Source organism: Aphis gossypii, chromosome 2 (assembly GCF_020184175.1).
Source record: "Aphis gossypii isolate Hap1 chromosome 2, ASM2018417v2, whole genome shotgun sequence".
NCBI lineage: Eukaryota > Metazoa > Arthropoda > Insecta > Hemiptera > Aphididae > Aphis > Aphis gossypii.
This window is the reverse complement of record NC_065531.1, coordinates 75,808,491-75,820,924: the sequence shown is the minus strand read 5'-3', so window position 1 is coordinate 75,820,924 and position 12,434 is coordinate 75,808,491. Positions and strand designations below refer to the sequence as shown.

Here is a 12,434-nt window from a genome sequence, read left to right as displayed (position 1 = left end):
AATCACCTGTAAGAATTCTTGATAGATTTGTACAGGCAGTATGTCGACACTCTGAAAACGGCATTTCACTCTTAATGACGGAGGGTCTTTGAGGCTTTTCTCCATGGTCACTGGGTACCATTTTTCGGTAAGGAATCTGGATGTGACATCGTGTACTGGAATACTAACAGTGCCTGTAAGCAAGGTGGGAAAAATTTTGTTAATTAGTACATTTTCAAAAACATTAAGAATAGAATAACTAGATACTGCTGGTACTAATATAGTATGCCCATACCGACTAGGAAGCTCTTATCCTTTTTCTTCTTCCTTTCACCTTCCCGATACAAGTGCACGTTTATGACGTTCACTTCTGGTAGACTAGTGAAGTCGAAGTGTTCGCCCCAAAAACAGAGCTCCGATTTCTGTTTTGACGACGTTCGCGCAAACAACGTTTTGTCCAGGCACAGCTCGCAAAAATACCTGCACGAACCAACAGTATTAATAATATTTGTATCTGTTGATAATATCGTGATGTATAATTAAAATTAACTACCTACATGACATTTTAATTTTTATAAATTTAATGTTATGAATTTATGATGTTTAAAAATTGTTATCTAACTTAACACCAATGGGTAATGAGAAGTGTATAAAATTAAATTTTGATTTAGCTCTACAGTAAAATTTAATAAAATCCTCGTGTCTTTTAAAATTACATCCACGATAGATTATATAGGTTGATATTATATAGTTCTCAACTTTTTAATGTCCAAATACAAATGTTTAGCATGATGGATCATACAAATTATAAATGGTAAATAAGTACGAGTTAATAAAAATGAACTATAAGTTAATATTTTTACAATATCATCTAATTATTAAATGATATTGTACAAGACGTAAGAAAGTTTTTTATATATAAATAAGTAAAAATATGTTGTAACCCAGTTGCGAACTAAATAATTATCTTTTCGTGCCACTGGTCTATACAATAATAATAATTAATAACATTACTCTAATTTTCGGAGTCTGAAATACTCATAAGACGTTACTATTATTATTATTATTTTTTCTATCAAACTACAATTTTAATTTCATACTTCAAAGTTATATTTTAAAATAATATCAAACATGTTAGTTTTTATTAATTTATAAGTATTTTAAGAATGAAGAAAAGTAGTTAACTTAAAATAGGTATTTATGATTTATGAATAATAAACTATTCGTTCAATATATGATAATAGTCTTATACAAATATAAAAATCGAAATTCGAAACGTTTAGGAAAGTATAAATGGCAAGTTAAAATTATAGATTCCGAAAACCTATTATTACCGTTTTAAGAAAAGATACATAAGTAGGTAAAGTAAGTATACGTGTAAGAAATCATTACGAAATAAAATAGTAAAAATCATGGGCGTAGTGAGGGTGGGGCAGGGGTGAGCACTTGCCCACTCCTGCTGTATTCAATTTGCGCCTCATATTGAATTAAAAAAATTTTTTTTATATAATTATTATTGGCATTTTTATAATCTTGTTTTAATTTCTACCCCCCCCCCCCCCCTGATTTAAATCTTAGATACGCCCATGGTAAAAATCATTTAGTTTTGTAAACTAGGTATAACTAGCAGTTTTCTACTTTTTTATTTTATGAAAATCAATAATAATGGAACAGTCACAATTATAGTATAGCAACAATAGCAGCAGTTTTAGGTTAAATAAACGATCTCGTACCTTTTTTTGTTGGCCAATCCTTTGGCTTCTAAAATCCATATTTTCAACGCGTTTTCCGTGCGGCGTATGTGCTCCTGGTCGGGTTGTACAGATTTCCTCAAACTGCGTAGAAAACCGATGTGAATTGATACAAGTGTCACCGAGTATCCTACATAATTTAAACATTGTCAAAAAACATACCTGTACACCCATTTGTCACGTTCCTCGGCAGTGCGGCACGAGAAGTACCTAGTATTACCCGCCGGCAATGTCACCTGAAAACAATTTTCTCGGCCCAATACGGACGGATGTAGAGGTTTGATCTCCACACCACCACTGCTAAGGTCCAACGATTGCATGATGCTCTGCGACTGACCAGACAGAAGCGACTCGTGCGAACGGGACGTTCTCAGCCGAGGTCCGTTGCCCGGGCTAGCGTTTCTGTGATGAAAAAAAAAATGTAATTTCTACTTTACATAACATTATATAAAAAAGCTACGCTATATCAATAACCTAACCCCTCCTCACAAGTGATTATATTACAAATTAATATTTTTCAAAACGATAATTCCACCTTATAAATATATTGTGAAGAATCAAAATAACAACTATAGTACTATACACTCTGACACTCTATATGTATTTAAGTGTACATTTTTTTTTCAAATTCATAATACAAAAGTTGAGACATTTGATTTATTTTGAATATTTAAGTTTAACTATAATTTCCGAATTATAGTATTCACATTTCAAATATCATGCCAATTACTGGTTTTTAAGTAAAGACACGAGTCGGAAAAAGCATAATATAATGATAAAGTATTAAACACGGGAGAATGTATTATCTATCTACAATTCAATATAGTATGTTGTCAATTCAATTTTTGCTTACCCATCAGATTCCAGCGCTTTCTTTCGCTCCAATTTCGTAACGCTTTTGGTTCGTTTTAGCGGATTTGACCTGAACGACCGCTTTGAAAAGAAATTCTGTAGACAAATAACAAATGAAGTTAACTACAATCGAAGTAAATTAAAAATCAGTTGTGTATACAAAAATGAGGGTTATAATTAAAAATATTATTAATATAATATATGTTTTGTATAAACATGTTCACGTTTTTATTGAAAATAACACCAAAAAGACGTTTGGATAGCCCCCCCCCCTCAAGCCAGTTTAAATAAATGCTATACACACTAATACAACGTCAAAATAGTCTCGACCGGTATAAATACCTATACTAACCTAACATCACCGCGTACACACAAATTATTATAAGCAAATAATACATCACACAACAAACACTATCGGTTTACATAATCGGAACGGCTTATACAGAGATGATAACAGTTATTATTTGTGATCGGAGTGAAAGTTTTAAACGAGGTTTTTTTCCGTGAAAAAAACATAAAACGTATTTACTGTTTTTTATTTTATTTTTTTATAATAATTATATGTGTACCTAGGTAGGAATATAATACATACACATCGCCACTTCCCACTATATATCTATGCCAAAAACAACAGCAGCTAGTGGGCGCAGTGCGAGTTCAAAAACGCTTTTCATTCTCGACCAACCCATCAGATGATAGACGCGGACAATACAACACAAATATTTCGTCGTATATACGAAAGTATGTATCAAAAAGTTCATAATATTTAACTAGTGCGTTCTGATGTCGGTTTGTTTCGAATACACGATATATTTTAATATAGGTATTATTAGCTAGCTAGGTATAGTATAACAAACACCGTAAACTGTAGTATATTTTACATTTTCCAACTATCATGAGTAATCTCTGTTCTAATAAAAATTAACACCCTTGCTTTTCATTGGGTGATGTTTTGAGGGGACAAAATTTGGAGGCAGATATAGCAATCTAGGGATGTTGGATAAAGGACTAGTTGGGTAAACATAAAAAAGGAAACTATATGACAAAGTTGTATACATATAAATAATACCTACTAGTAATTTTAAAAAACAACTAAACATATAAGAAAATATTGATAATATAATTATTTTTATAAATTAACTAATAAACGAGAAAGCATTAACGCTGAGTTTGGCCTACATAGGCGATAGTATATTAACTTGATAAATGTAGAATCGAACGGTGAAAATAAAATCAATAGTTTTGCTGTTGTACATTGTAGATCTAAAACCATTTTTTACGGTTATTGCACCGTAATAACCATTATTTTTCTGTCTACAATAACGCTTATTTTATTAGGTATCTTTCTGCTTAATTTATGATTGGCGTTGATCGACGTGATATAGGGCAAACGAGTTGAAATGTTAACCATCGTCAGCATAAATATAGGTACGGCTCTTTTTACATATTCTATTTTTTATTAAAAAAAAAATATATCATTAACATTTTAGAATTAACTATTTAAAAGTTTTTAAATGTACGAAATATAAAATGGTTATTTTTATATCTTTAAAATCAAATATAATTTTAAATTTTTGAATGATCATCTTAGCCAATTTTTTTTTTTTAATTTTACCATAATTATTACACTAATATGTCTGCTGAATTAAGGTATATAAGATTAAATTATATACAAAATTTACTATTAAACTAATTTCCTAAACTAATTTTCTTATAATTCGTATTAAATATATTATATATAAATGTATAATTAATAGAAATAATTGCATTGGAAATGCTATTAGTATAATAATACGTCATGCAATCACAATGAATTTAGAAAATTACCCAAAGACGAATTTTCAGTGGCGTCATTTGTACACAATAGTAATACGTACCTAATAAGCGTGCAATAAATATATATTATGAGTCCAAATTATATAATACATATGAGTAGTATCTACTTGTTACATTAACATTTCTAAAATGTCTAAATCATTTCTAACAAATTTAAAATCTCTATTAAATAGGTATCAATTATTTTCAAAATAATTACAGATCGACTCGAAGATGATTAAATATTCGTATAATATACCAAGTATACAAGATAGTATTTTAATATAGTTGCATTATATTATGATGTATATAATAGGCACCTCTATATTATTTATTCATAAATCGTATGAAATTTCTAAAAATGCATGCCAGTTACTATTATATAAGATTATATTTAGAACGATTGTTAGAAAATTTAAATACTCCTGTTCGTTATGAGACATCACATACTTTTCTTAATTAATTTATTTGTTTGACTATCAAGTGCACGTACAACAATGTAGATCTTTCTAGTTTTCTCATAGAAATAATCATGTACCTGGCCAACTACCATAAAATATGTATTAATTTGTACTTGAACACTGAATCTATAGAGTACGTAAATTATAGCGGATGCACGCGCGTTTTACGCTAGTTTGTTTGATGAGTCAATTTAGTTTTACGAGCGGAAATCCAAAGTCATCGTGTTGACATTAATTATCTGCCGTATCTACTACGCCACCGAGCATAATTTTCATACAAGAATAATACAATCTCTTTGAAGAATTTCTTTACTGTTTTTGAGATCAAAACCGTTTACGTTGGACATAAACGTTACACAGAATATCATATCCGCACGAGCCATAATTAACGCAATATGGCACCAGACAACGGCAGTCATAATTTGTCGGTCTTTCAAATTTCGCTATAAAAACTAACGCGTCCGACAAATGATCTTAGCCAGATGATCCATACGACCATATTTCATATTATAAGTATACGAGTATTACGATTTATATTCAAATACTCGACGATAATTTACAATATTATATATATAGATAGAGACAACTGAAAAGTTTCTGGCGGAATGTAACCATTCAATAATAATATACTCGTACCTAATATATCGTAGAACGGTTACTACAATACATAATATACTTGCAAGTACGTGCAGTAACAATGATAAAAATAATAACTTACCACAATTCTCGAGGGTGTGAGTTCCAGTGATCTGGTGTTGCCGAGTACGGGAGTCGTGGGAGCGCTTCCTCGGCGACAGGCTTTTTCGTACGAAGTGTCTGCAAAAACAATAATATCGAACGGTCAATGGAATTTATTTTTAAAAAAACACACAATAACATAAGAATGATCAAAATAATAGTGAGAATGTCCGGGGCTGTGCGATATGTATTATACATACTATTATAGACTACGACGATATTCGTTCGGGGATTTTTTGTTTACTATTTTAGTTACTTACACTATGAGCGCACTGTCGGTATTATACCTAAATATTATTATGAAGACGGTTAGTATAGCTGTAAAAGATGAGACGTTTTAAACTGAGTGACACGACACGACACAACTGGCGGACGAGCGAAAGCCAAATGACGTATAGAAAGCGCGAATAGATGCGTGCTGGAAAAAAAAAACTCTCCACGACAGATTGATCATGCAGAACGTCGTCGTCGTCGTCGTCAGTAATTTCTCCTCTATACGGTCAACAAATAATATCTTATAAGGTTTACACACTCTCACGCGCGAGCACTTATATAAATATTCATACTTCGTATATATAGGTAATATAAATGGTGTTATTATAGTACACGAGTAATATAAATGTTACGAATTATTGGAAGGACGTCCATTTACGGCTTCGTTCCATGAAGATTTTAAGAGGACGAATATTTTTAGGAAATAAAAAGGATAATTTACATAATACTCAATACTGGGTTTACTAATAAATAATAATATCCAAAACGATAGAATGATCTTGCGCGAACCAATATCGTTCAATGAATTATTATAATATAATAATAGAATAATAGTTTTTTTTTTCTTTTAAATCTATGTAGGTTACTTACGTAATCTTGTTAAGAAAAAAATTGTATTGTGATATTAGTCCCTATAATATAAGAGTTTTTGTCCACGATAAAAGTCTTCGCATTATAAATGTAACATAATTGTTAATTATTATATTATACCTAGTGGCGATGGGTCGCACGCATTTTTTTTCAGTTTCGTAACAACGATTGCGTATTTGCGAACACTCTTTGTGCGCACAATATTCCTCTTTTAGGGTACGCCTGTAACCTGTGGAGGGACAGAGAGTGTCCGTTGTCGTTTTTAGACTTCAGTTGTCACGTACGAGCCTGCAGCGCGCAACGGGCAATTCGTCCGTATATTTTCATTCCTTCGCAGGAAAGGGGGGGAGGGGCAAAGAATGAAATGCAGACGAATTTTGATGATAATATATTATTACAACAAAAGCGTCAACGAACTCTTGCGGTTCTATTATTTTTTCCTACACGACACTGCGTATATTGTGTGTATCATTGTAGTGATAATACGCAGGACGGCGACTACGGTTTTGTGTTGCGTTATCCAGTGACGACGGAGAGTGAGAAAAAAATAAGAGAGGAACACAATAATAATGATAGTAATAATAAGGTATACTGAGCAATTTTAATACATTCTCACGTTGGAAAACATAACTTCGTGTCATTATCGACGATATAAAATGATCCATTGGTTATTATTTACCTCCTAAATCGTATACAATATAAGTAATCATGAGTTAGATTGCCTCTTCTCGCAGATAGGTATATACTTTGTGAGAAATGTCCACTATTTACCGTCGATATTTTCGTTAAATTTTTAAATAATACTCGGTTGAGCATTACACGCACATCATAATAATCGTATAATACAGGCAAGTAGATAATTCGACGTCGATATTATAGGTAACGATTCTATTTTGCAGGTAGTATCATCGTTTTGGGAAACGGTGGTCGACAAAAATGTATGCAGCTGGCGTGTCCCTCGTTTATCTGCTTATGATTTATTATAAAATAGTATTAATAAATAGCTACGTGTATTTGTGTCTCGTTAGTGTATTATCCTAGTGCAGAGTGGATATTATGATGTTATTGCCGGTCGTATAATAAAAATACATCACACTTATTTCTAAAAAGAAATCACAAAAGTAAACGTTCATAATACAAAATCATTTACTTATAGAATTTGAATATATTTAACTTGGTTACATGGATTTATTTTGTCACCTTTTTTTCCAAAGTAACTGAATATATACATATGGCTAACAGAAATTCGAAACGTTAAACGTTTTTTTTTTTTTTTGTTATAGATATACTTATGTTACATGATAATTAACATGAATATACATTATTATATTATGTGTACACGGTAAATTAGTTCGAACACTTGACACACGATGATAATATGATATTATATTTTAAATACACATTTTGTATTTGGCCATCAGACAAAATATGTACTATTGAACGGTTTATAAACATTATTTTTTAAGTTTTTTTTTAACATAAATACTTTTTTGTTCAAACATGTGAATTTACGACAGAATCAACACGAAATCTTACAATATTAATAAACATTTATAAACCACCGACTTGAAATATGAATATTATGTTTCGCGAGACAATGAACGCGTTACATTTTCCTACAACGATCATCTGTTTTTGAAAATCGGTTGATACAATGTGTTTTATTGTGTATGCGAGTCGAAAACAACATCGAGGGGCGGAACCATATCGCGAGGTTTAAAAGATTGGTGACAACAGACGTAACATCTGATGGATAAGGGGGGAGGTGAAGAGAAGACCTTGAATGTAGTTTATTAATCATTAAAAAACCGAGTAACCTTTCGACGTCCGAACCGCTGCTACGATTTGATTTTTTTAAACGATCGACGCCAGTAATTGATTCTCAGTATATAATATCGTACCCGGGTAATGCGTATATAATAGCAAGTCGAAGAGTTCCGTTAAGATTAAAAAAAAAAATAATATTACTTACAGCATAATAACGCATGCGATTCATTGGCGTATATCGTCTGTATCTACTTGTTGTACCTAATATGCTATGGTTTTCATAATATTTTATTCATATTAAAAAGCACACTGTTCGTAGCGAGCAGCACACAAAGTCAGCATACAACTACATACAATTCTATAAAGTGTAATGTTAAAACATTAAATAGGCATCAGTATATATATATACGCAGTCTACGACATACAAATATTGTTTTTGATGCACATGACAATCTATTAGAATATACAAACGAAATTAATAGTTCTTAGTTATTATATTTAAATAATATACACTCTGTTTCTAATTATTGTCTGATTGTTTGGGTGTAGAGTACATCCATCGGACGTTTATGTCGATTGGAGTTCACGAAAAATAAAATTATAATCTGTCGTTCATTCGAAACGTAATGTAATAAATGTTTCGTTTTCGACACGACTGTTACTTTTATCAACCAGATTTAAGAGAACGAATAATATAATAACCACTATCGTATTTATACGTAATATTTTATAATACAGTATACTAAAAATTAAAATACAATACAAATATAAGTGGTTTAATGGGCGCAGTACACCGAGTCTACCCTATACTATACGTCGCTTTGTTATTGTAATTGCTTATAATTTTTTTTTTCGGTGGCTAATTCACACCGCTTTTATTATAATACTTAAAAACGATATTATTTTGTTTCGTTATTTCCGTTTTTTTTTTTTTGAGTGTCGTTTATTGCATAATGTATAGTTCAACCTTAAAATGTCCATTACGCACATTTAACACGCGGGCACGTTGAAAATACAAAACCATTCGTATTTCACGCATTGTTAACGTACTTCGAATAGACAAAAATACACTCGAACAAAACAGGTTTGAGAGATAAAACGTTTTATTTGAACTCGTTTAGTGCTACACAAAAATAACTAAAAATAATAATACTAAGTTTACAACACGAGTATCGATGATTTAATACCATTAAGTATACAGCGTTTTTTCGCAGTTTATCATGCGGTTGAATAGGTAAGGATGAGTGGTTCAAGATCACACAGAACTCTCGACAAGTATTTATTATTTAAAATACTAATCAGAAAAACAGAGATCATATTATTGTTATAATAGACTAACAACGAGAAAGTATTTAAAAAAAATACAAACGGCCAAATATACGTTCGAATAACACCCACGATTTGATTTCGATCATCCAGTCGACGAACGAGCACGAGGAGTTATCACGAATCAATCTAAATTTGTATTATTGTTATTGTTACAACCGTTTGACAGACACAACTCGGCCGTTCCCCGTTGCAACTCCGTTCAGTTCCACGTCAAAAGCATATTGTTTTTTTTTGATAATTTTATTTTTATCGTCAATTATTTTATCAACGTATATTATATTTTTAAGCATTGCTGTCGCTCCCGAGCGGCCCCGTCTAAACAACTATCAAACGCGTCTAGTTCGAATCGTACGCGTTGGTACACACTGTATCGTGATATTATACAACAACAACAACAATAATAATATTATATATATATTTTAATAAAACATTACGATAAAACAATATTATAATATTATTATACAGCTGTGATAGTCAAAAATCCCATTCTGTGTTATACTGTTGAAACGGGAAACGAGAGTTTCCTGGATTTAAACCGGACGGAACTCGGCGAGTGTGTGTATGGTGAAGGGGGGGGGGAGGAGATAAGTGACCGGAGATCCTCTATACATTGCGTCGTTACGCTTTACGCAACAGCCAACGCGTTCCCCCCGATCGTCCGGCGGATGAGTGCTCACGGTGGAATACGAGTCGCGTCAAAGGATTGCAAAAAGCGGCCGCAGTCGATCGGAATAAACGGCTTAAAATGTTTTGGTTAAAAAATATAAAAAAACCGAACGCGTTCGTAGTGTACTTACTACGTCATTATCATTCAGTCGTACGCTGAAGGGTCGCTATGCAGAGGGGAAAGAGGGCGAGGTAGAAGTACGCACACACACATGATAATAATATTATAATCGTACACACACATAAAAACGACCCGCTGTATAACCGGTTCTGAACCATATAATACGATTCCGTAAGATACGAAAACCAGTAATAGGTATGCACTGTGCACATACGCGTTGTTCCTCGGCCGTCACAGCCGTTTCACGCAGACCTGGTGGACAAAATAATAATAAAAAGAAGAAAGAAAGGAAAATAAAATATAATAATATTATTATACCTAAACCTCCTCGACCGGTTGCCGGACGCGTACGATAATTGTGTGTGATGGTTACTACCTGCACCGCGGTTCGTTCTCTCGGGCGCGTGCAACGGCCATCGGACCAGACGACGACGAACGCGACGTTAATATTCGCGACTTTTATATAGTACTCGGCCGGAAAGCGACCGAGGGGAAATTCGACGGAGCGAGACACGGGAAAGTGAAAAATCGAATGAAAATCGTCGATCGCCGGAGGAGGAGGGTCGGCGGAGCGTTGAGCCGGACGAGAGAAGACGTGTTTTTGAAACGAGTTTGGCGTGCGATCGCCAACCATATTCTTTTAGCGTTATTGTTCCTATTGCGATCGCGGCAAATCGAAACCAAAAGTTTCCAAATCACTATCGAAAAACGCACGAACGAAACCAGTTAGGACCTGTATTAAATTGTTACGGCACTTATTGCCATCTATCAATCCGTCAACGATAATTATTGACTAAGACGATCGCAATAAATAATTGTTTAATACTGAAATAATAGATATTATACAATTTTTGTAACTACTATGGTGCACAAAAATGTTTTTTTATAACGTTATTATGAATGCGATGATAAAAAGGACAAAAAAAAAACACTTAATGCAAGGACGTCAGATTTTTTTATACGCCAACTCTGCAAAAACCACATTATCTCCTATGCCCGGGATTTGTTTGTCGAAATCATTGAGAATTTGAAAATTCTTAGAAATGAAATAATCTGCAGTATTCGCAAATCCTAGGATCGTTCTTTACATCATGACCTCACGTTTCCGATTTATAGTATAATAATTTTAGTATTTTACTTATAACGTGATATTATAATATACATATAACGTTATTCTAAAATTGACATAATATTATGGTAATCGCGATTGTTTACATATTTACGCACGCCTTACTATTATAATATTATATTAAGCTTGTGTTATAATAATTTCAGATATTTTTTCTCATCGCACGTGATAGATACGTAGGCGTAGCATTCAAATTCACACACACAAGAGTGTGCACTGTTAGATATCGCGTTCGACATTACAAACAAATTATAAACAATACAGGGTGGTCTCACCGCAAAAGCAGTCGCCCGTACATCCTACTATACTGCAGCAACCGTCGAGAATACAACTCACGCACCCCTCTCACCGATTTGTCATCGTTCGGCAGGTCCATCCTTACGTAAACATTGTTTCCAGACATACATTTTTAGTATGTACATACTAAAATTTTATAATATGATGCTGTAGCGAGTTCTAAATCTATTCGAACAATTCCATTGAACTTGAAAGTATAAAATATACATTAAAAGCGTCTAATATATAAAAGATAACTTTTGCAAATTATTACTGCGAGTCAAGCGTTTTAAAATAAAATTTTTATCGTAAGCCGTGTGTTTGACATACAAAAACAATATTATATGAAAACAAGTAACCTTAAACCTACCTGTATTGTTATAATAATATATTACGCGACAAAAGTGAGATTAGTAAGAAATGTTTTACATCACCGAAGAATAAAATGCAATAAATATATTAAATAATATATTGTAGAATACAACGATTCTACAGATAAAATATGCTCAATTACAAAACATGAAATATGGGAGGAATTGTGTAAAAAGTTACTAAGAAAAAACGAAAACAATTACGCCGTAAAAAATGATAAGATACGCAAAAACGTACATTATGTTAGACTGGCCATATTATTATAAACTCAACAAATAATTCTCCAATATTTCCCCTCCCCCAAGAAAATAAAA

General features: G+C 32.5%; 1 protein-coding gene across 5 annotated transcripts in view; it reads right to left on the bottom strand.

The window, feature by feature from the left end:
* Positions 1–12,434, bottom strand: part of LOC114132683 (ras GTPase-activating protein raskol-like) — a 136,964-nt gene that overhangs the window by 6,051 nt on the left and 118,479 nt on the right. For 4 of the 5 annotated variants that reach the window (XM_050200918.1, XM_050200915.1, XM_050200916.1 and 1 more), the window contains 6 exons: positions 5,577–5,674; positions 2,584–2,678; positions 1,893–2,132; positions 1,713–1,814; positions 275–459; positions 7–173 (listed from right to left, as the gene is read on the bottom strand). In XM_050200918.1, the coding sequence (XP_050056875.1) occupies positions 7–173; positions 275–459; positions 1,713–1,814; positions 1,893–2,132; positions 2,584–2,678; positions 5,577–5,674 (887 nt within the window). Of the gene's footprint in view, positions 1–6; positions 174–274; positions 460–1,712; positions 1,815–1,892; positions 2,133–2,583; positions 2,679–5,576; positions 5,675–10,661; positions 10,993–12,434 lie in introns of those variants that run through there. The other variant, XM_050200919.1, reaches the window with a different exon arrangement.